Genomic DNA, 26,188 nt, shown 5'->3' on the forward strand with positions numbered 1-26,188 from the left:
CATACAAGTATAAATAGGTTCAGTCTAGTCCAAAACAAATACTCTTTCTGGACTTAACTTGTTAACGGGCGAAATTAAAACCTATTTCAACCCAGACTCTGTGGAATAGGATCGATTTTTCGGATAAGTTACTAATTGTGACCGTTAAACAAAAGACAACAGAGGCCTTAGTATGCCGTGTTTGGACGGACTTTTTTGAAACGTTGCCCCACACTAGGAATTTCTCCTGTGTCGTGGATGCGTTTACAAACATACAAGTTCACGTACACATGACACCCAGACCCGAAACAACAATTCGTGGATCACACAAAGTGTTGCTTCGTGCGGGAATCGAACCCGCTACCCGTTGCGCGGCAGCCAGTTGCCCAGCCACAGCACCAACCGTGCAGTCAAAATTTTGCAATGTACAAACTAATTATGAGCGCCTATCTCACTCTCGTTTCGATCTCGTTAAACTTAAACGTAAAACAAACTCCTATTAAGGCCCCTGAATTAGAAAAGCTGTATATGTACGTACTTATCACCTGAAGGTTGTACTCAAGTAATCTGTCTTTGTCCAGGTGTAGTTCCCAACACGTTCACACGTTGGTAAAGTTATCGGTATTTCATGAGAGACTACACACTTGACTATTTCTTGAATATAATACTGACTTACGAAATGCCTAATGGAATACCATACTGTTTCACTATAGTGCGCTTTGCTATAACTAAATAAGTAGGCACTATTCAAATTTGGATTAGGATGCAGATGGCAGCTTGTTGTTCTACGTGGAGGTCTAAGGGGAGGAGGTCTGATGATGATGATGAAACAAATATCTGACAATAACAGTCATATATTTAAGAAAATAAAACAAAGATAATATACAAAAATACATTTATTTCCTCTTAAAATTACTATAGCCATGGACCGATAACTTAATTATAGGTAACTTGTCTTACAATAACATTTGGTTCAGAGCGTACGTCGATGGCACTATCAAGTGGTACTACTGTCGCTAAGTGTCACTTAATTCACTACATCACAACATTGAGCTATTGTTTACTATAACTTAATTAGTATTCTTTAGTTTTAACGTTAAATTAATGATATTTGGAGCACTTTTATAGGGTTTTAAACTATTTGTAGTATGTACATTTGTTAATAGAAAGATAAACTTAGTTGTTGTAGAAACATTACAGGTTTTACTTATTCGAGATAGCTCGACGGATTTCGAGTCACGCCAGGAGCTCATAGCCTTGCCTTAAGCTAGTCCAAATTAGAATCAATGTTATGACTTATTGGAATAATCTTAAAGACATTTAGAATAATTAATTGAAAGAAAAGAATTATAGAACACCCAATGTTGTTCCTATTTTTCGTCTTATGATGCAACATGTAATAATTATAAAAGTATTTTTGGGATCGCCTACCAATTTACTAGAACTTAACAATGAGGTTTCCAATTATCTACACCTAGGCCCACCTATCTAACTCTTTACTATAAGAACATTATTTATTTACCTACATATTTAAATTACTATGTACAAATCATTCGTTTATATCTAGAACAACATTTGACAAGTATATTTATCGAGTTCCTTAAGACATTAACTTAAGGATTATTTCACCTATTTCTTCCTTGTCTAAGAAAAGGCACCTTTAATGAAATAAAAACTTATTTCAGGATCTTTATGAGAAAGAAGTCTTTGTAACTTCCGATACTTACTTTGGTCCGCCACTTCGTTCAAAGTCAAACACATTTACAAAAATATCTACTTAAAGAACTGTGAAAAGAGTTTCTCTTGTACACATCACAAATATGATTATAATCGTCTTGTAACTTCATCCAAAGAGTCCTTGTTTTATCATCTATCAAACACATCCATTAGTTCCATGACTAGGTCGCTAGCACCAACCAACACCAAATAACCATCTTGAATTACAACTTGTCTTTAAGCCACATCACTATACACGAAACGAAAGGAAATCATTTGCACTAGTCTTTAGTCATTTAGAGAAACACCACCTATTTGAAACTGTTGTATCCTCTGATGTTGCATAATGATGATCATAAGAAGACCTCATCAGCTCCGTCCTGTTTGCCCGTGAGGAGGTAGGAGCGCGAGTTCTTGCTGGTGAAGAAGTATGGAGCATTGCGGGAGGGACAACGGAACGAACGGAGGAGGACCGGAGGCACGTTGTCTGATTTGTTGCCCACTGGCTCTAGAAGATTGTTCCACAGGAGATTCGCCGCTGGAATGTGTAACGAAGGTATTAATGGGAAGTAAATAGCAAGTTGTCATTAGATCATTGAGTTCGCTAAGCTCCTCAGATTTGTAGAAATCTGATCTTAGTCTCTCATATTCCTTATAAGCGGTAACTTTATGGTTTGCCTCCATTACATCTATAAATCTGATATAAGTCTTTGAATTTCCGTAACTCACACCTACCAAACTGACTACTTTTACTTATATATCTTTGGCCAGTGTCATAAATAGTAAGCAGAAGAGAAGTGAAGCAGATTTTCGATTATTCAGAAAATTCTCAGTAATAGGTTGGAGTCTGGAATTGCGTCCGGTGTAAGGCAAGAGCATTGCCTAACCTGACCAGTATTAAAAGCTAGTTATGTAAGTATGAGAGTATACCAAGAGCATGTCCCTTCTGCGAGAAGTGGAAGCAGTCGTGCGTGATGTATGACTGGTGGATGACGAGCGGCAGCGCGGCGGGCGGCGGCAGCGGCGCGTTGAACAGGCGCATGAACGGCTGCACTACCACCGCGAACTGATCGTCGGACGAGTAGCGACCGCTGTCCACCTGCAATTATAATGTCAGGTTTATTACTAGCAAGAAGTTATTGTGTCAGATTTCTTGTTACTTTTAAATAGGGACAGTAAGTAGTCTCTCCATTTAAAACGTAGCTCCAGTCACTCACTACATGTAGTGTAAATACAGGTTAAAATAGAACCACACGGATGACAAACCTACATTAACAACATCTCTCATTTTCCAAAGAGGATGATAAAAATTATCACACATTAAATAATATCCTAAAACAATGATATTGATCAACAAATTTTCAAATCACATTATCACTTTACAAGTTGTGTGACTGGTAACTCCACTAATTTCGAGCCACGCTCGGGACTCATACGTCTTAAGTAGCACTCCGTATCAAAATGAGAAGATACAATACAATAAAATTAATTTAATGTGTCTCACTATACTAATAATGCAACATGTAATTATAACGCCCCGTGATACTAATAACGCAATATGGAAAGGTTAATCATAACTCACCAGCGCCGTCTCCGCCTTCTGGTAGAGCCTGGCCATGCGCACGAGGTCGTAGAGCTCGTTCCCTCCCTGGTGGAAGCACGTGCAGAACAACGAGTGCATCAGTCGACACATCATCGGACGCAGCACGCGGATTGATACTGATACGTCTGGAATAGTTGGAATTCATAATGAAAGACATTAAAAAAATCATTACATTGCTAATGTGGCTAGATGTATAAGTTTTTAAACTGACATGATCACTAACACTATTATTAGAACTTGAGACGCGATATTTACCATGTTTATTTATTTCGATGAGTTTCCGATATTGTTGCAAGCACCATGATCACGGATGAACAGAGTTCTCGTCGAAATAAATAAACATGGCAAATATCCCGTCTCAAGTTCTAATAATAGAATTACAGATGTAATTTTATCGTAATAATAAATAACTCTCCTTTTTCTTTTATTTTACTCAAGTCTTTGACTGGCAACAAAAATCTGTTGAAGGCAAGTCCAACGCTAGCGCCGGTCACTTTTCCCCCATGGCGTTTAATGTGTAAATGGTAATGATGAAGACAGTTAAGAATATAACATTAGACACAGGACTTCATTAATTTCTGAAATATTTTTGCAATCTCTAAGAAACTTACCTAAAACTGGTACCAAGTTAACAATAGTCCTGGGCAGATGTTTGTGTAGATAGTCCAGTGCTATAGCCAGCTTCTTCGCATGCGCGGCCGGAGACCACGAGACTGGGTTGAGGCAGGACGCCGAGCACAGATCGTTGGCCCCTATGAACACCGTCACCATCTTCCAATCGTTCTCCATGTCGATTTCTGGAGATGATCGCATTCGAGCTACCAAGATCTGTGAAAGATTTTTCACAGTTTGAATTACTGGGTTGGGTTAGTTGGGTTGGGTAAACTATGTTTTTTTTTAATTATCATCCAATGTCTTCTCCCGTCTTGGGTGCGGCGAGAGGGAGTGTCAGACTTTTACTAACTAAAAACCACCCTGTTCCTTCTTCTATTTTGAGCCGGAGCCCCGGTAACCTGTTACGTTGTCCGCAGTTTCGGAGGGCAGAGTATGTCTGGAGTACATTTAACATAGAATGCACATTAGCCTCAATACTGAATGACGTTACATTTTGTTCTTACTAGAAACAGTATAAGTAGACTTAGATCTTGCATATGAACAATTTGTATTCGATTCGAGATTGTTCAATATTAAGGAGAGCAACTTCAAACATTACTCTTTCATTACACAGAACAAAGACATACCAGGAGAAGAAGTCACATAAAATTACAACATACAACATTGCACGTATTAAACTCGTTTCACATACTAACACCAAGCGATCAAACGACTATTTATTTAATCTTCGCACTTAAAAATAAGCACTTCGCATACACACATTGCCAAATAGACGTTTAGTTACAAGTTGCGAAGACAATATGCAAGAAGTTTATGAGAATAAAGTACTGAGAAGACACAATAATTGTCACATATTTGTTAATGCTTAATGGCTTAGCAAATAGTGCAGCGAAGGTGTTGGCCTGGTTCCACACAAAGGCCCATGTCATCAGGGTCACTAATAGCGGTCGCCGTTCTGACATTTCATTAGTTTTTGTAACGTCTTATTACTATGAAGGGCTTAAATGAAGATACGAGTCATTTGGAACAGTACGTTGTTGCGAAGTTTTGATGGTAAAGTGCAATCGGTACTATTTCTTAATAGGAAACGAAATGAAACAATGCTTGCAGCAAACTTAGTACGTGATAAGTTATGGTTTCCTTCGTTTTTAGAAATTATAACATCAATTAGGTACGGGTCAAAAATCAACAAATTCACATAAATTCTGAATGAAGATTTTGCTTCTGTGAATATTAGGCTTTAGTTTACCTAAGTAAAATTCACTTTGCTTTGGCAGTAAGCGGGTTGGTGGCCAAACGCAGACTTACCTATCAATGTTAAAAAACCTACTGTGAAGTTATCTAACAAAACATCATTATTTGTAGACACACAAAAAAAGTAATGTGTTTGGGTCACGCTCCATAAGTTTAACAAAAAACTCGTAAAAATTGGCAAATGAGTAAATATTGTGTGCAAGCACGTGCTGTTATTATTATTTATTTCCTTTAAACTCAGGCCGAGTTCAATAAAGGCTACGCACAATTAAACTTGATTCGCTCGGTTATTAAAAGGTTGTAGTAATGTGTAATTATGTTGTAAGATTTGTGGCCGATTGCTAGGGACGGTCTGGCATAATTTTGGCATGTATGAATGGTACAATACAATACAAATAGGATGGTACAATTGTACATTAAGTGTAAATAAATAATGTTGGTATGAACTTCAAGAGGGTTGTTTCGTAATTATTGTAGCTTACATAGATTTTCCTTCACAACACGTTATTTATTTAGCCATTTCGAGTCCGAGCTTTGAAAGTAAAGTAGTACTTGCTGGTACATATTAGTCACTTTATTGAAATCAATATATCTTCTTTAATTTGTATTAAAATCTTTGAGATCTAAATAGTTATAGGAACACATATAAAAACACAGTGTTCTAACCTTAGCTTGCTTCAAGGCGTCCTCGTCGGAAGCCACGGGGAAGGCGACGTTGAACTTGGCGTTCCTCGTGAGCCACTCGCCGGTACCCGTGGAGAACCCTTTGAGGTTGGGGTTGAACTCCTTCAGGATATTTGGTAAGGTTAAATACTCGCGCCATGTCGCGTCACCGCCTGAAAAGTTAAAATTATTTTCAATGTAGCTCTCGGGTTATCATCGTCAATTAGAATACCAAGAGTCAGCTTCATAATGTCTGATTAAGTTACTATTAATTCAAGTGACCATTTTCGTAAGGAAAATACGTCAAACAATATACTGATACATCGTGAAATAGATCCTAAATAAGTATTCACATATTTTAACACACAAGCTACGATTTTGAATTTAGCTCTATGCTAGATTTAACAAGTACTCTACAAATCTTTAAATTATACTTCTACACCTCTGCAATAATCAGTACTTAACTACACTCGGCGTCACAAAAATAGCACCTCTTTAAAAGTTCCCTTCATAGTCATTTTAACCCTATTAATCAATGGCAGACATATGACTGTAAGGTATCATTGGAAAGGCAATTCATTTAAGTTTAAGAATAAATCAATGGATTTGGTTTTTTGTTTACCAGGGAATAAAAAAGCAAGCAAATGCAAATGATTAAAAAGTTACATTTTATTTTATCAGCAAATAAGTCCTTAAGGCAGCTGTCCCACCAACGGCGAGTGAACGACTAACTATCGGCCATTTTCTCGCTCAAGAAATGTACAATAGATATACTTTCCGTGTAAACAAAAGAGATGCATATACAAATAGTTGATCGCTGACTGTTCACACTGCCGGCGAGTGCTCGCTTCACTTGTTTGTTTTTGTTTTCACTCGTTTTCACTCGTTTCTAGTTCTAGCTCTACTCGTTACTCGTTCATCGTTGCCGGTGGGACAACTGCCTAAAACAACTTAAAACCTAGTGTTACCCTCCCTAGCCCTGATGACTGCTTCCATGCTTTCTCTCATGGACGAATTAATGTGACAACAGTCTCTTGAGGAATGTTATCTCATTCTGAATATTTTGACACCATTTTTTTAACGTTACGTGCTGATGAGATCTGTTATGTTTAAGAATTCTAACTGTTGTTAATTTAAAGGTCGTTAAACGTACTTTCAATTGATACCAATATTAATAAGGTGTAAGGCGGGACATGTTTTAAACTTACAATTTCAAAAGAGGTGCGATTTTTGTGACGCCGAGTGTATATATACTAACATGTCGTACGATTCAGTCCACAATGGAATTGAAACATAGTATGAAGGAAGTGTGAAATGTGCAAGTGATTAACATATGTAAAGTCAAAGTACATTTATGTAATAGGTTGTAACACACGTAATGAATTCCATGTTAACATGCATTAGACAAATCACGTCACACTCTGTAAACCTTATGGCTTAATGTCATAAATTAACGATGAAGCCTTAGAACAAATTAATGCTTGTTCGCAAGGAGAGACCTATCCTTGCAGCCTACCGTATTACTAGCTCACAGCGTATTTAATTTGTGGAACATTTTAAATTGTTGGTGGTAATATGAAGTTCTCATTTATTACCAACAATTGTATACTAAGCAATAAGTCTGAACCATTTCGTCTTAACATAGACTGTGCAATACAACTTTGTATAACTTTTCAAGATAACAAAAAGGTGTCCTACATTAATGTCTATTTCAGCAAATATTTAGGCGGTTCCTATTTATATTTTGATTGATAAGTAAGTGAGCCAATTTAACCTTCGTTTTAGCATGTATGGTGTGCAATTTCATTGGCGCATTGAGGAAATGATTGTGGTCAGGAGTGGCTAACGATAACCACAGACCGTAAACTGATTGAATGTTATAGTAAATTTTATGGTTTATGTTACGTTACGTGCAGGTGCCCAGGTGGTACGGGTCTACCTTGATTTTGTATTTTATTGATACTGGAATAAGCTATATGTATGAAAGTTGCACCTGAGTGAAATGAGTTTAAGGTGTTTTAGTGTAGTCCTTGACTAAATGGGATTGTAATTATTCCTAAAGTAAACTAGGAATAAAATCTCTTACCAGCACACCAGGAAACACCCCGGTACTCCACAAAAGCGCCTAACGCGAACTCTTCAAGCGCTCCACTGCCAGCGACCAGAGAGTCCCCGATGGCGGCCACCACATCAATGTCTCCCGGCCTTAACCGATGCACGGAGGTGGGCCGCTGGGGACTGCGGCCCCAGGAGAGCGCGTCCTCGCACGGGAACGGCACGGACGGAGGTATGGCGCGTTGACGACGGACGTGCGACTTGCGAGTTGGGTAGCGAACTTGGACCTGAAAATTGTGTTAAAAATTTGTTATAAAGGTCAGCAATATGTGGTTGATTCTTAACCACTTGTTATAAGTAAAATGATGCTAACCAGCATCTTCATAAAAACCATTGACATACTGCCACGTTCCCATTCATCACTCACAGACATTTCGCATTCACAAAGATTGTAATGACATGTTTTAAACAAATGATTCATGTTTTCCATTCATTATATAAGCAATTAACATCTTAGCATACGAACAATAAATTCTGTTCACGTAACTGAATGCCGGCTAACGCTAGGTTAACGGACCTAATAATATGAATTTACGCTACATAACAAATAGACTAAAACATACAATTCATTAACAACGATTTATATTACAGTGGCGAGCAGTGTACAAGGTCGGTCATTTCATTGCCGCGTCCTCAAAGTGCGCACTTTTCCAGGCTTCAAGTGTAACGTTACGATAACATCGTTGCACACTCGTGCGCACATTTAACGCCTATCAAGAATTTTAAGTAGAATTGTGAAATGGAGCGCATTAATGAGAATCCTTGAGTTGTTTTCGGTTAAAGGATTTGCTAACGAATTTATAATATTTTCAAATGTATCTGGCACGCCGTATTTGTAATTTGTTGCGGATTTTGCTTGATTTTGTATTTCATCCGTGGTTTTATTAAGTGATTAAAGTAATTAATTAATATTATTTACAATTAAATAAGTATACTTAGTTCGTAGTGTGAACTGTAGATTATAATTTGGTGAAGAAGTAGGAGTAATGTTCAGTAATTTATATGATTTTGTACATTCCACTACTAGATATCTTCTACTGTCTACTTACCTGATTACGGTTAAGATAAAGTAAGATTATGCAAGTGAGTTTTTGTCATAGATTTCCCAAGTAATAAATAAGAAAAGTGTACAAACAATCTGGGACATGATAGTATTGCGAACTATTATTTAATACGTGAGATGAATCCGACGCATGCGTGTTTACATAAACTGTGAGCTTTTAACGTATGGCACTGCCGCGATGTATATGTATTTGCCAATTCTCTTTATTATGCTACAAGGAAGTGTGTCACATTTGAAGGTGAAGAATAGTGCTCCCTTTGGCCAATAGTTGGCAAATATTGAAATGGTTGAAATATGGTAACTAGACGTCGTTGACACTGATTTGTGATCATTATGTTGCTCTTGCGTAAAAAATAAATATTTTATTTGTAAGTATGTAATGTTTTGTTACTTGATATATTATGAGAGACAAATGTCTAAAGAATGAATATCCGGTACTAATGTGCCTCGGGGGAGCGTCAACTATCACATGCCCAGACTTCAATGATCAAGTGGTGTCACACTTTGGCTAGAAGACAAAATAAATTGACTATTGTGTTCCTTGTTGCAAAACGTAACCTTCGTGTATGTTACAAAAAGACATTGTGGTTGAATTTGCGGTCAATAAAGAACGGTTCTTAACACCGGGTAGGATCAACATTAAAGAACTATCCAATGAGCCATCTTGGTAAACCATTACACATTCTTTGCAGCAATGTACAGGTCACGAACTCACGACTCCACATGATCGACACTACACCAATTATTGAACATACATGTTATGTCATTAAAATCACTTAAAACTAGTTAAATTCAATCAACGCCTGTCTGGGCTATACAAATAATCATTCATTCTAAATGTAATTACCACGCTCCATGTAAGGTGGCATCTAATTCTCGAGTACATAATACACAACTAATTGTCACTCGGAGTGTATATGTCGAAACTCGTGCGCAAACTGATTGAGATTCATTTGGCGCGTAATGAGAAAGCGTGCGGCTATCAAAGCGACGCTTTTAGATGCGCACACGCAACACGGACGCGAGCTGACCGACAATATTGTTGCTGCCTTGCTGGAACCGTCGGGATGGTGACCACTGTTTAATTAATTATATTAGGTACATGTTATAATTCAATTGGTACACTGTAATTATATAATTTAAGAGCCTGTGATGAAGTAACAATTAGATGTGCAATATGTAGGTAATGTAATATGTACGCATACAATTTACTATATATTTTTTTCAATTTTACGTAATTTATAAGGTGATTTTAATATTTTGTCAAGGACCTCTGTCAAATTACAACAATAACTAAAAATAAATGACGTCTATTATTGAAAGAATATTATTTAAATCGATATAACTGCAAAAAACGTGGTAGAAAAACGCCGCGATTAAGACGCGCGCGTGTAGACTGAGTTTAGTGGGTCAATAGAGCTGACATGTAGGTAAATCGTTTAGCTGACAGCTTGAGTGTCACAGAGTTGAGTATGTAAACACTATGTATGAGGAAAAAACTAGACAATGTTAAATAATTTTGTTTTGTTTATTGTAGTAATATTTATTTAGATACAGATGAAATATTGCTATAGAAGTTGTGCCAGAACAAATGATTACTTCAACAAAACCAACCTCAAAATGTTGGAACTATCAAATACCTACTTGACTGATCCAAATATTTGGCCTACATAAACCCATAAACAACACCATAATGGTACCAAACTACTAACCCTACCAAACGTGAGTCAACGAATGCAATTAAATTCGTACTTGGCTAGATAATATTATTTCAATTACGTATTGGTTACATAAGGCTTTGGTTATATAGTTATATTATAGTTTAGTATACTCAATATCAAGCTATACAAACCATTATAAACTGACCGTCAAATGTGCAGAAACATTATACAAAGAGGGAGTATGTTAAACTGGTTATGTATAGTTCGATGTGTTGGTATTATGTACAAAGAATTAGTATGATGTAGTGTGACCTTCTTGACTGTTTATCTGAGAGCTACTCTACGTTCAATGTGGAGGGTGTCGATGAGGTCGCGTAATAGAGAAAGCTTCGATTTTGTGGGAAATAAAGCATTTCTTTTTAGGTTTTTGACACGGATTTAGAGTTAAGAGTAGTTGTGTGTATTTTGTAATAAGGACTTATGAAAATATTAGGTACTTAAAGGTAAATGTGTCTACTTATTTATCCTCAAGCAGGTAGGAAATAAGATATAATATACTTATATCATAAAATACTTATAATATTATGTGCCTATTCATGGTGACCTAGATCCAACTGATAGATGTCACAAAACAAATTATACAAAAATCTCACTTTAATATTAACATTAACAAGTCACTAAATACTAAAATTCTACTTATTAAAATTAATTAATTCCAATTGTTAATTTTAAAAACTAATTAAAATTCCAAATATTCTCTAGATACGTACTGAAGTACTGAATAAACACATTGATATTGTTCTTGGCATTGTGCACTGTCTAGTTCAAGAGCTTGGTTCATGGAGAAACATATTATATACTGCCTGTCGTAATAAAATATATGTCCTACGTAACCTTCATACTATGTTGATGTAATTAATTTTAATTATATAACCGCAAAGACCTAGAATTTGCAGAATTCCCTCGGTATTATTTTGCGAAGTAGGATTCAGTAATGGACATAACTACGTTTATTAGGTAAAAGGTAAATTCCTAATTATGCTCAAATTATGTAATAATGATAAGTTAGTAAATAGAACTGCAAAATTGTTCTCAGCGGAAATGAATGTTCTACACTTCTATACATAAATTCTTAAAATTAATTTAAATTTCCGATTTCTTATTACAAAATCGCGAATAGATCAAGTATGCTCAAGTTCAGGTTTCCAATTAAACTTTTATTCGCTGTGTGCATGCGAAGTCAGTCACGAAGCGGCATTGTTAAAAAGTCACACGGATTTATCGACTTTTTATGTAATGATCGTAGCTATTTCATCTTCGTTCAGATTGATTTATGTAGTTTTAGAATCTCATATTCTATCTATGTTGGAGACAATATTATGATGATCAGATAATGCACAGCTTCAGCGCTCGAAATGAATTGTCAATGCAACGCTACGTAACGTCTACGTAACGCTACGCATCGTCTACGCACAACTAAGTAGCCTTTATAAATAGCTACGCAGCGTCTACGCAACGCTACGCCGCGTCTAAAAGACATCAACGCGCATGTAGAAATACAATCAGGTTGCTATTTTTAATAATTCGGCCAACTTGCTTCATAGTACAAGACACTAAAAATGTTCACACGTGTTGACACCACGTACTCATTATTACCGGGACTATTACAAGAAAACTATCCTAAAACTTGGTGGGACCAAATAGTTTTAGTGAATAGCCTAACAATCGGGCGATCACGCAACAATTTCGTTCGCCAATACCTTAATACGATAGCAAAATTCACACAGGAGTATCTCACGTGTATTAAAATCGACTGTTAGTTTAGTGAACAATAGTTGTCGTTAACCAATACGTCAGTTTCACACGATTGCAATAGTCGATAGCTTTAGGTAGTCCGTGTGAAACTGTGATTGGGAAAATGGTAGAACATTTATTAATTTCACGTGTGCAACGGTTGCATGTCCAGTGATTTGAATAGTATTTCGTCATAGAGGAAAGATCTACCATGTATGTATGTATGTATCAATGAGTGTGATGTGTGCTTACTTGCTCAGTGTTAAGTCACGCTGGTCACGACTGCGGAGAATCAGTTGCTCGATCAACAGTGACAGTACTGTATTAGAGTATTGTGTCGTGAGTAGTTTTTGTTTCTGGTTTTCTTGTGTAAACTGTGTACATGCAAAAAGCTTCACTTAAAAGTGACTGCATAAAATATATTTTTGGGTAGACAATTTGGACTAATTCATCACTTTAAAACCAACTTATCATTAAAATCACATCAATAGTTCCACCTAACTATTTAATAACATCCTTATTACTTACATCTTGTATATTTTTATTGCAAGTACAAGTTCTTTGAACTGTTTTATAGGTCAATATAGAAATAAACTAATGACACCTTCGCAAATATCTTAAACATATAGGAAGTAGCACAAACATTTACGTCCTAAGTGGAGGTTACTCACCCCGTGGGATTTAGTACCATTAAAAAGTTATTACAACAAAACAAGAACGGAAACGAGATTGGTAGGCATGTATTAGCAAACGATTTATGTAATAACTCAAATATTTGCACAAACGTAAGAAAGATTTAACTGGCAGATATCGTTTCATCTATTTTTACATAATTGTATGTATTTACAATAATATTATAATTTTAAAGAGGATGTACGAGTACCAATATTTTCCATGTGAGGAAGGAAAATACAGAATCAGGAAAACTACAAAAATCTTTCATCTGTACCAGACAAATCATCCTCTATTATAACAAACTAATTTGAAACAACAGACCTACTTGTTAGTATATACTGAATATTTGCATTAATGAAGTTGTAACCGTTGTAAGTAATTTGTCAACCCGTGAAAGCTGAGGTGAGGGCGAGAGGTTACCGCGGCCTGTAGTGGGCTAACCACCTTTGTCGTAATCAACAGGCGATGGGTGCAGGGTTAATGGTTAAAGATTAAAACGTTAACCCCGGCCTATTCAGGTAACTTATTAGCTATCCAAAGAAATTAACTATTTGACCTAAAATAAATACATGAAAAAGTACTGTGTGAAAACTGTCTATTTCTATTTATGACCCAGATAAGTTTATATTATTTATTAGCTGACACAGTAAACTTGGTATCACATAAGAATCAATTAATTTAGTTGCATAACTTACAATACGTTTGTGGGAAATGTGTACCTATATGTATTTTCTTCGTCAATTATTTCCCACGCTTTTTCCTTTTCGATACAAATTCAATTCAACATTTATTGAAAACCAGTTCGAACATTTTTATATTATCTTAAAATGACGGAATTTGAAATTGCACTATACAACAATTTTAACATCTTAAAGAGGTTAACTGTACATCTGTTTAAAGTGTCGTTTCAATACTCGCCACATAAAAGCTTGTGAGAGCAGCATTTAAATGAATCTAGATAAAGGCAGGTCTAGAAAGAATAGGTACATATATCACAGGTGATTCAGACAATGTGTAGCTAACATAATCACGACTAGACGACTGAGCAATCAGCTCATTAGTTGATACCACAGTACGACTAGACATTGAGGTCTGTGTCATCACGTAGAGTTCCGCAATAAAAACGTGCTCCATCGGTTTATTGTCAAAAATATCTAGGAACTAGGACACACAACGTTTTATGTCTTATAATTTAGGTAAGATCATAGAAACCGCAGCGAGTCCCGCATTACAGCACCTTACTACACTCGAGCATTACTTGAAACTAGTCTCGTAATACCTCGATGGAGTAGGCAAAGCTTTACGAACTTAATTAACATTGTTAGGCAAACGCGGATGTTTGCGCTTCTATACTTTTTGTACAGGCTTGCATTTTTTTATTTGTGCACTATCGTACTGTTGAATAACGGTTGATCAGTCATCTCGGCTCAATAGCCGATGTGTATAACCTAAGCTAAGCTAAAAATACACGTACGTACGCACTTGATTCAAGTAAATATGTCAGATCAATTAATATCTATTTATGGCCTAGCTATATTGAATTTATAACTCTGTATGAGGCAAGCCTGAATAATTAATTTACAGTCTTGTAATCGCGATAATGAGTAGAGGTTTATAAATCTTACCTAATTTATAATGTGTTACAAATTCGCCAAAACTAACATTCTAACGCACAGAAATTCTAGTTTAAATATTTATATTAGCAATCAACGTATTTAAATGTATTCAATAGTTGAGATATTTTAAGAGATTGCATAATCGTTTGTGATTAAGTACCGGTTGCTAATCGGATAAAACTCGGTAGACACTTGGTCGCCAGAAATGTGTTCGTAACATGTAAATGATGAGGTGACGAGATGTCAAAACATCCGACCTTCGGAAGAATCATCGGGAGAAAGGAAGCGCGTGAACTGTTTCCTAATCTGTTTTTTTACTGAAGATACATATCTATTAACCGCCAGTGTATTACTTCACTTCTTAGCTTTTTTAGTTTCAATTTACATTCGCATTTGAAGAGTGAAGGTCAGTTTGCAATACATGATAAAGTAATTTAAGACAGATAGCTATCTGTATTAGACTTTTTTTATTCTGTAACTTCAAGTAGATCATATTTTAAGTGCTTGCCACATAGTTGAGTGATCTTAACTTGACGTCTGGCTAGGGAAATCCAGGTACTACATATATGTTACTCAACATTATTGAGGGCAGCCAGTCTTAATGTGCAATACAAGACATAGCTTAGGTAGTGGATGAGCTTTCACACATAAATATAATTAATAACGTGGTTTTATACTTTTAGGAACCACCAATCATGCAGATGTACCCACGTAGGTACCGGATTACATGCAAGCGTAATTTCCTTGACAAGTAGGTATAAGAAAAATAAATAAAATAGTAATGACAAACTCATCACGTTACTCGATAGTATTTTGATTAGCAAGTTGATCCAGAATGCGGCTCACAGAGTAACTCTCGTTAACTGCCAAACTGGTTGGATCACTGATTACTCGTGAGAACACGTTTAACTCGACTATAACAGAACTTTAACTTAAATGCTCCAGTTAGATATCATTTGCATACAGTTTACACGTGCATCTAAGAATTTGATAAAATAATAACTAATCGTGTGGCAAGGAGATAATTCATCTTTTTAAAATCTTAATTGCTGTAAATAACTTCATTGCTCTGTACATCATATAACATATTTCATCTCCCCTTTTACTTAGTTAACCTAAACAATTTCAACGAAACGTAAGGTCACAGTAATTAAAACAACATAACACGTGTGATTACAATGAAATAATAAAATGAAAACGTTCATTCTCTTGTAGACGTAACATAAGATTACAAGATAAGTAACATGCTAATCATTTACCACGTAACATGAGATGACACATTGTTCACACGACAATTATTTTTAAAAAGTGGAGAAATTATGAATGAAATCGGTATCTTAATGAGTCATTTAGATATTTGGCCTGGTTAGCCGAGACTGTGTATTATTATATTAGTCCCACAATAAGCACATGAAAAAAATTCTCGATACCAACACCTGACGATTGACAAGTAAAAAAAAATATTGAATACCAATCTTACATAACAGATTCATAGATTTAAAAGTGAAATACGCAACGCATTGATCGGTGAAGATGTTTGTTTGTTTATCATAGTAGCCAGTACCTTCTACATTAATACAAATTGTATGGCAAATGTCAAAGAACATTCGTTCAATCAAGAAATATTAACGTTTGGAAAGGGTACGGGGCTAGTGAAAACAATCATTACTCGTGAGAATAAGATGTTTTATTAGGCACAGTTGTGCTTTCGACGCGCGACCGAATTAACATAAGATACGACTCAAGATAAGTAATAGTTAGATAATGTATCTACCGCGCCGCGGCTCTGTCTCTGATTTTATCTCACTTTGTGTTTGGATAATTTTAATAGTTACAATGCGATTGTATCTAATTTTTCGCACGTTAAGCTACGTTGAATAACACCATCAATCATTTTATTCAAAATCTCAATTGAATCAAAGATAAATAACAGAAGTATGAAGTTTTAGGAAAGGTCAGATATCTACAATATAAGTAAAGGTACATAAATATGACACCGTTTACATAATAAGTGACACTTGAAATCGTCATGTGGTTGTCAACTCAAGCTTTGTAGTGAAGCTTTTTGTTGACTATGTATCGAGATTCTGTGTCAACAGGAAAACTAATACATTCTCGAAGAAAGTTTTCGGGAAATGCATTATTATGAAGTAGTTTACATACCTAAGTACTTTTCATAATGCGTATCTATCACTGGTGTTGTGGGTTGTTCTTTTACCTTTACATCTATTTATGACAGCCTGACAGAACTATCAAAAAATCTCTCTTCAAAGACATAATGGTCAAAGGCTGAATTTAGACAACTAGATCAAAAAACAAACAGTAAGACAGACAAACAAGTTCACTATATACCATCATTCTTTCTCGATAACTTTAACACGGTACTTACGCAAGCAATCGGTATTTTTATTGATACGCGTTTAAAATTACGAAAATGTTCATTCGTTGGTCTTATTAATGTTGATCTATTATAGGTATCAATCTATTTAGAGACTTCCTGTTTTACCGGTCTCTCGCTGTTTGGAAGTATTGAAGATGAACTTATTTCATTAATGGGATAATAAAATTTTATAGATAGTTATGAACTCCACTTATAAGTAATCGAAGAGTGAAAATTAGGTGCAAGGGCTTCGTGATACTGATTATGTATTATTATTTTAGTATGTGATGCAAGATCTTAGTACCTCTATTGCAAACATATGCTTACTGAGTAATATGGAAAGCAGAGTCAAAGTTATAATTACTGAAAAAAGTGTAAATACTATTATTGAAAAAATACAAATGAGCAATTCATTAAAACAATTAAGCCAATTATATACAATATTATAGATTCGCAAAATTTGACATGCAGTCGTAATAATGTATAATAATCATAAGTTTATTTGACACGGTCGGATCTTGATCAATAGGCCACCTTTAGTTTTAAAACCGATGTACCTGACTACATTTGACGCTCGTCAGATAGTCAGGTGATTCTATAGAACCTAATAAGCGTTTAATCGCTCTCGATAACGTAACGTGGGACCATTTAACCAGTTTGTATTAGATAAAGCATCCAATACGGACGTCAGAATGTAGGTCGAATAGCCGGCCTAACTCGAATAAGCGTGGCAACTGTTGGACCTACAATCTACTACTATATTGCGTTATTCATTTCTAAGGGCCCTATCACTTACACTTTCAAGGATTTTATTATTGACCAAAGGATACGTAACTTGTTTTCTGTCTTCTCTCAGTTAAAAAGAAATTAGCCTTCTATTTTCTCTAGGTCACAAACGATTTGATACTAAATTCGATCTTCATACAAATTCATATAATCTACAATCGTGCCCGATGTATGCTAATAAAGTTAGGTTCTCTCTTTATTGCATAAAACTATAAAATATAACTGACTGACCTCTGCCGGGTTAGATAGAGGTGATAAGGTGACCGGGGAAGCGTTGATATGAAATAGTTTATGTAAACAAAATGCGCCGTGCGGGAGCGGTCTATGCCACAAGCGATAAGCGGGAGCGAGAAATTACAACCAAATAAAGAGGATAAGAATGAATGGACAACGGTACAGAAAAAGAAGCCAAGGTACAAGTTTGCAGGAAGTAGAGGAAAAGCGGCTTCGGAAGTGGATACAAAATTTAAAGCTGCGGAAATGAATATTCCATTATTTATATCCCGTGTTGATAAAGAAGTAACCGACAGCGATATTATTGAATTCATACGGTCGAAGACACAAACGACAGTAACAATAAAGAAAATTATAATGCAAAAGGAAAGAAATTATAATGCATTTAAAATCTTTGTACCACACCACAAACTCACAAAGTTTTTAGATGATAGCCTATGGCCAGAAGGTGTGTCTTTCAGGCGTTTTGTTTACTTTAATAAAACTAAGCATCGCGCTAAACAAGGCGCTAACGATGTTTTGACTAGTGATGTGAAACATAACAATTAATAATGGGTACACAAACAAATACTATTACTACTACTTCTTTATCTAAATTTGTCAGTTTTAACTGTAAATCGATAAAAAGATCAATTGATTGTGTTAGAAAACTGTGTTGCTCGGCGGATATAGTAGCCCTACAGGAGACCTGGCTATTTCCCTATGACATACCGATATTGGGCACAATCGACCAGGACTTTGCGTACACAGGCACATCAGCGGTGGATCTTTCAACCGGTGTTTTTAAAGGACGACCTTACGGCGGTGTGGCAATATTGTGGCGTAAAAGTGTGTTCAAAGAGGTAACTGTTATTGAGTGCAATAATCCGCGTATCAGTGCAATAAAAGTGTCTTTAGGAGATCGTGCGTTCCTTGTGTTTAGTATTTACATGCCGACAAATGGAATAGACAATTTAGAGGAGTTTACGACATGTTTTGGCGAGGTATGTGCGATAGTTGACCATTACTCTATAGAATCTGTGTACTTACTAGGAGATTTTAATGCTCATCCGGGAGAACTGTTCGGTAACGAATTAATTAATTTATGTATGGATCAACAATGGTCCTGTGTGGATATAGATGTACTAGGAAGTGTAGCAAATAATTATACATTTATAAGCGAGGCTCACGGGTGTGTGAGGTGGCTCGATCACTGTGTTACTAGTCAATCTGCCAAACAAACTGTTAAGAATGTATATGTTAATTATGATATGTTTTGGTCAGATCATTTGCCCATAGTCATTGAGTGTGAGTTAAGTGCAATTATATGTAAAAATAACTATTGTAGTATTAATAGAATAAATAAAGCTGTATGGGGCTATAGAACTAAGGAGCAGATAAAAAGTTATACCAAATTGTGCAATAGTAAACTTAAATTAATAGATTTTCCTGTAGAGTTAAGGCAATGTAGTTGTGATATTTGTAATTGTAAGGAACATAGAATATATTTAGATAAACTATATAAGGATATAATAAGGGCAATAACAGACTCAGCTATTAACACTTGTAATACTCAGTCTCATAAGCGTAAGAAAAAGCATGTGATAGGCTGGAATAAGCATGTATGTGAAGCTCACAGGGAAGCTAGAAGTAAATTTTTATACTGGGTTTCTCAAAATAGGCCACAATCTGGTACTGTATATGAGGAAATGTGTGAAAGTCGCAAATTGTTTAAAAAGAGATTAAAGTGGTGTTACAACAATAAAGAACAGTTAAAAATGGAAATAATTTCAGAATGTCGTGCCTCTAAAAACTTTAGTGATTTTTGGAAAGCAACAAATAGTTTAAACCATAAGACTGGCCTTCCAGTGAGTGTGGGGGTGCGAGTGATAGCAGAGATATAGCTGAACTCTTTAGAGAACATTTTACCACCAAGTCTCCTCTGGGACCGTGTTCTGCAGATCCTGGGTCTAGCGTGACCGGTGAATTGTATAACGTGTCTGCTAAACAAGTTCGTCAAATTGTGAGCAGCATGTCTAGGGGCAAGTCACCGGGTCATGATGGACTCAGTATCGAGCATTTAAAATACGCTGGTGTTCATTTACCACGCGTGCTCGCGATGTTTTATACTTTATGTCTGAATCACTCGTACTTGCCTCCAGATCTTATGAAAACAATCATAGTACCAATTGTTAAAAATAAAACTGGCGATTTGTCCGATAAGAACAACTACCGGCCGATTTCTTTGGCTACGATCGTAGCCAAGGTATTGGACAGTGTGCTCGACTCAGAACTTGATAAACATCTTAATATTCATGACGCACAGTTCGGTTTTCGAGCGGGACTTTCCACTGAAAGCGCAATTCTGAGCCTGAAGCACACGGTTCAATATTACACGAAAAGAAATACACCTGTGTATGCATGCTTTCTTGACCTCTCCAAAGCATTCGACCTTGTATCGTATGATTTGTTATGGGAGAAACTCAAGAAAACTGGCGTGCCTACACAGGTGCAACGTATTTTTCATTTCTGGTACCGAAACCAGAATAATTATGTAAGATGGGCAAACACCTTCTCAGACACGTACAGGTTGGAGTGCGGGGTGAGACAAGGTGGTTTGAGTTCTCCTAAGCTCTTCAACCTGTACGTTAACGAGCTTATAGTTGGGCTCAGCAGCACTCGAGTAGGATGCTGGATCGACAACGTATGTATGAACAACTTTAGTTACGCGGACGACATGGTGCTGCTGACCCCAACTGTAAATGCTATGAGACATTTGCTCACAATATGTCAAACTTATAGCCTTCAGCATGGTTTAAAATACAACGCTGACAAGAGTGTGTATATGGTCTTCAGGGCCCCTGGTAAGTGTAGATTAAATGTGCCCGCAATAAAGCTAAGTGGCATTGAACTCAAGCGGGTAGAAAAGTTTAAATATCTAGGACACTACGTTACTGAGGACCTTGAAGACAACGTTGACATTGAGAGGGAACGGAGGGCACTGGCGGTTAGAAGCAATATGCTGGCCCGCAGGTTTGTGCGTTGTAGTGAACAAATTAAAGTCACACTGTTTCGAGCCTACTGCCAGACTTTCTACACGTGCAGCCTGTGGTTCAGGTATACGCAGAGGACGCTTAGTGCCCTGCGTGTCCAATATAACAACGGATTTAGGATGTTGTTGGGGCTGCCCCGATTTTGCAGTGCCTCCAGTATGTTTGCGGAAGCCAGGGTAGATGGCTTTCATGCCATAGTACGCAAACGCCTCGCGTCGTTACTGAGCAGAGTAAGGAGTAGCACTAACAGCATCCTAAGAGTGATTGCGGAAAAACAGGATGCAAATATCCTGCAAGCATTCTTACGTGCTCAAGTATTGTAAACTTTTGAATGTAAAATTTCCCTAACCTTTGTAATTTGTGTTTTTGTCATTGTGTTTAAAATTTTTGTATGGACATTTGTTCTGAAATAAATATATTATTATTATTTAAGGTATTTCCTTTTTCTCGAAATTTTAAGAATTTCGGTATTAATGAAGCTCACGGGCCTAAACCAAGTGAACTTCATGGTGGGATTCGTTTTCAACGGCATCTTCTTGCAAGAATTTCCGCACGATCCGACATGTGTTTAGAATTGCGGCTTTCTGCATGGTTATGTATATATTTTTGGGTAGGTCTATCAGATTGATTCCGTGATGTAAATACTTAGGGATGACTCCTGTACTGGAGAGTACCAATGGCACAATATATACTTTGTTCATTCTCCAGATTCTTAATATTTCTTCTTTCAGCTCTGTATATTTGTGTATCTTCTCAGTTATAGTTTTTTGTAAGTTGTGGGTGTTCGGAATAGCTATATCGGCAATATATACTATTCTGTTAACTTTGTCTATAAGGGTAATATCCGGTCTATTGTTGTGCACGGTTTTATCTGTTAATATGGCTCTGTCGAAGTATAACTTGTGATTGGCACTTTCCAGCACAGGTTTTGGTATATATTGATAGTAAGGCTTGGGAGGTTCGGTAAGAAGTTGATGTTTAGTGGCAAGATGTTGGTGGATGATGTGTGCAACTTGGTTGTGTCGGTGTGTATAGTCAGTCTGAGTGAAAATAAAAGTGCTTGTGTTAGTGAGAGTAGTGTTTGGAAATGGCCTTCGGATCCTAGATTGCAATGACCATGAATGAAGCATTAACCTTCGCCAACATGTACAGGTGTTTGTATATATTGCTAAATCTTTGGATTTGTGAGAAAGATTTAATCGTTTAGCTTTATGGGTATCTGACTCATCTGTCTAGTCATAGGCCGACTGGGTTTTTCGCTATTGAAACTGGAAATATTACCACATTGTAGCTGTACTGTACACTGTAGTGTACCAATCCCTGTTTACGCTCTTATTGCAAAATTAGCCCGATATTAGACTGCTACTATTTCAATAATGCGTGCCTACACAATACACTAGAGTAGTAGAGTCGCAGGTCACAACCGAAAAGGCAATGGTAAGTCTAAGATTATCAAAACCGTTAACAGACTACATAGAATACAGGTAGCAGGCTGGTACTCTGTAGCCTGTTGCGATCAATTTCAAAATTATGTATTTTTGGAGTAAATTTTAAGCTCGTACAAACTTATATTGATATGTTGACAGACTAGAAAAAATAGAATTAGTACGTCTTTTATCAGTAAACCTTTGTAGCTCTAGGTAGACAATAAGTTAATAGTTTCGTAAGTTCTGAAACGGACCTTAAACAGGTACCTACCTATCATCAATTAGGTACATGGATAGTAAAAGTTACGTGGCCTATTGTCGGTGTGACCATAAAATTCAAATTTATTATCTCAACCCGTATAATTATTTGCTAAACCACGCTTTTGCCAAGTTACCACATACCTAGTCAACGATCAATATACATAATTTAATACGCATGTACGGGTGTTTAAACAACGGTTGCGAAATTATACGTCTTTTTCTATTTTCGGGAACCGGTTTTCGCCAATACATAATTGAAATTAAATGTTTGTGCGAATTGCCTAATTTTAACGTTTGGACACGAATTTAAAAGGATATACCTATGTATGTTGTATATCTAACATTGAGATTACGGTGTGTCGAAAGACATCAAAGTAAATAAAATGGTGAATGTTCGTCAAAAGGTGATAATTACGTCAGGTAACAATTTGTTTGTCAAGTTGTTTGTACATGTAGCAATTAAAGTGAGTGAGGAGCCATCAGTTGGAACTTACTTGTGTTGATGAACAAAAGACCTTTAAACTAACAACCAATTAATTTTACGATACTGTCGTAAATCAACACTTTACAAACTAATCTGTAGACAACTGGTGAAAACGGAAATTATAAATTTTTATTAATGTCAGAATCATTTCTTGACATGCCATCGCCGGTTACCGGGGCTCCGGCTTGAAAAGCAGGAGTAGGAACGGGATGTTTTTTAGTCAGTAAGAATCTGACACTCCCTCTTGCCTCGCCCAAGGAAGGAGATGATAATTTTCCCCATCAAAAAAAAATCCCTTACGTGGTACACCTTCAGCTTAGTTTATTTTCGTGGTCACATTATTCGTTAGTTTTTATTGATCTGCTTTCTTCAAATTTTAAGGACGTCTAATTAGGGATTTAAGATGAATCAGCACTAGATAAACTAACAATTCATAGGGATATCAGACTTACCATTCCTGAATTTCACCCACATAGACACATCGCCATATGAAGCATGACCCAATTAATATTGAATACCATTAAAATTATCTTTTGAATAATCCGTTAGGTCTTAAAACATTAGGTATTCGAAGCAAAATCTTTAGAGGCATTTAAAAGAAAACGTCTTAGGCTGTAACTTTAACTTGTAAAGTTCGGCATTCAGAGTTCATTCACCTTACATAACGAACTTATCACAATGTAAAAGCTCTTGAATGCCTATATTTTAATAGTCTTTCTTATGTTTTTATATTTTTAAATAGAGAAAGAGAGAATAACTTTTACGTAAACATTTTTATAAAGGAGCATTATTAAATTTAGACAAATGTTTAGTTATTTAATCACGAAAGTACTGAGTCAAAAATAAAATTCGAAATAGGTAATGTTAAGTCATTCAAAATTCAAATTAAATGATGTCAGATATCAGTCATGCGTAGAGATGAAACATTTCATTATGTCGCTGTTATTCATAATTAACGAAGATTATGGCCCATAAATATCACTCATGTATTTCTAAATAGCTATAAAATATCTAATGGGTATTTAAATTATGCTGTAAAATGTATGAAAGTGGACATGAACTTACCACATCGCTGAACGGTGAGATCAAGTTGCTGATGTTAAACGCTAGGGCTTCGGTCACCAGCAGCAGATGGACCACAGCCAACCACATCGTGGTAACATCACGCACCACTAACCACCACACAACACTGTCACCACACCCGATTTTATTACAATTTAATTAATTAAACATGACTTCCATTTTAACAACATGAAAAAATATCTAATCAACAAAATTCCATTTTTAAAATTTATTAGACCATAAATAAAATTATAGACGTGAGTTTTAATTTTTTTTATTTTGTTTTTCGTACGCGTCTGGACGCGTGCGGAGTTTGGCGGGAAAATGTGGGCGCATGCGCGGCGGCGCACCGCGCGCCTCATATTGCACAATAGATAAAACGTGAGGCCGACCTTAGAACTTGTCCCCTAGAAGGCAGAAGTTCGCTGAGGATATCGCAAGGGGTGTCTCATGTAGAGCACCTGTGGTAGGGAGGAATCTGTGACTATGGAAATTAGGTAATATAATTAAAGTTTATAGATATTAGGTACAGTTTATCAAAAGTCTACGAACTCTATTTAATGGAGTATGGAGCATTTCAAGTACATTTCACCACATTTATTATTATTTAATTTATTATACATTTCATTAAAAAGACTTTATTAACAAGTAAAAAAAAATTCGACTAAGTACAGATTTTTTTTTAATTATTCACTAATTTACACATCCGATCTATTTGGATTAAGATTTGTTGGGTACTATCTATCGGACGAAGGTTATCAACATTTTCATGTAAGCTTTACTCACACATTTCAGCAATTTAGGCTGACTAGTGAAAGGACGAATACCTAGGTAAGTAATAATTAATTAGGCAGGTATGACCACAAGTCTAGTCTACTAGAGCATTGCAAGGTCTCCTGCTTTTTGTGGGACACTTTTTATACAAGAATTTAGAACAAATACCTATTAATAATGTATGTCTCGTTAGTTTATACAATCTAACCAGATAGCTACATTCACCTCAGGAGTAGTTTGAAATTAAATAGAGAATTTAATTAGACAAAGTAAACATAGGGAGCAATAAAAATGTTTTATTATTATACAACAACGGATAGGCTTTCCGGTCACACGGCTTTAAAAAGTTAAGTACTGCCAATGAAATTCGCAAGTACCAACCAATGAGAATAGAGAGCGGAAATTAAAAATGTAACTAAAACGATGTGAATAATATCCCTAATTAGTTCTGTCAATTATATTATTATAGCCCGTGTACCTAATTTACATAAAAGTGAAAATAACGTTACATTAACTTCTCTTGCTACAAACTTGGCTACGAAAAAACTCCCTGAGTAAATTAATACTTTCAAGATTTTTGTTATCACGACGTTATCACAAGGCTGTTTCCTCATAAATCAATCAATTATCATAAAATGCTGGTTTTGAGCATGTACCCATAGCATCAAATGCACAAACTGCATGTACCTACTTAGTTCAGAATTTATAGAAGCACACAATTATCCATTATACGCGCTCCGGTATTACCCACTTACAATTTCGTATGATTAGGTGTAAAATAGTAAGTTAACAGTGAGCGCGAAACCAGTTCGAAATTCAAATATAATCATGGATTACTCGAGCCCTGAGCTAACCAGCCAGTTTGTAATTCTACACTAAGCCTACTTATGTCTATGGTTTCCGTACATAAATAGGTCCCCCGGAAAAAGGATGGCTTTCCGTGTTTGCAGAAGTCGCTCTGGGATATTTATTTTCAAAATTATTAGGTAACACG

The 26,188-nt window shown here is 36.1% G+C and overlaps 1 protein-coding gene across 1 annotated transcript; it reads right to left on the reverse strand.

Moving 5' to 3' along the window:
• Nucleotides 1-860: 860 nt before the first annotated feature.
• Nucleotides 861-24,797, reverse strand: LOC118268476 (phospholipase B1, membrane-associated). Its single transcript, XM_035582993.2, has 7 exons — nucleotides 24,424-24,797; nucleotides 7,917-8,172; nucleotides 5,834-6,003; nucleotides 3,910-4,126; nucleotides 3,278-3,423; nucleotides 2,626-2,794; nucleotides 861-2,233 (listed from the first exon to the last, which is right to left on the reverse strand). Exons 1-7 carry the CDS (start codon nucleotides 24,508-24,510, stop codon nucleotides 2,049-2,051), a joined length of 1,230 nt encoding a protein of 409 aa, XP_035438886.2. The 5' UTR covers nucleotides 24,511-24,797; the 3' UTR covers nucleotides 861-2,048.
• Between the last annotated feature and the right edge of the window lie 1,391 nt (nucleotides 24,798-26,188).

This window comes from Spodoptera frugiperda, chromosome 29 (genome assembly GCF_023101765.2).
Source record: "Spodoptera frugiperda isolate SF20-4 chromosome 29, AGI-APGP_CSIRO_Sfru_2.0, whole genome shotgun sequence".
NCBI lineage: Eukaryota > Metazoa > Arthropoda > Insecta > Lepidoptera > Noctuidae > Spodoptera > Spodoptera frugiperda.

Bases quoted from the DNA above. Each gene is read 5' to 3' on its own strand.
- LOC118268476 (XM_035582993.2), bottom strand. From the start codon at position 24,510: ATGTGGTTGGCTGTGGTCCATCTGCTGCTGGTGACCGAAGCCCTAGCG. The intron at 6,004-7,916 runs GTAAGAGATTTT...TTAACTTTTCAG, and splicing joins GGGTGTTTCCTGGTGTGCTG to GCGGTGACGCGACATGGCGC. The intron at 2,234-2,625 runs GTATACTCTCAT...TACACATTCCAG, and splicing joins GCAGAAGGGACATGCTCTTG to CGGCGAATCTCCTGTGGAAC.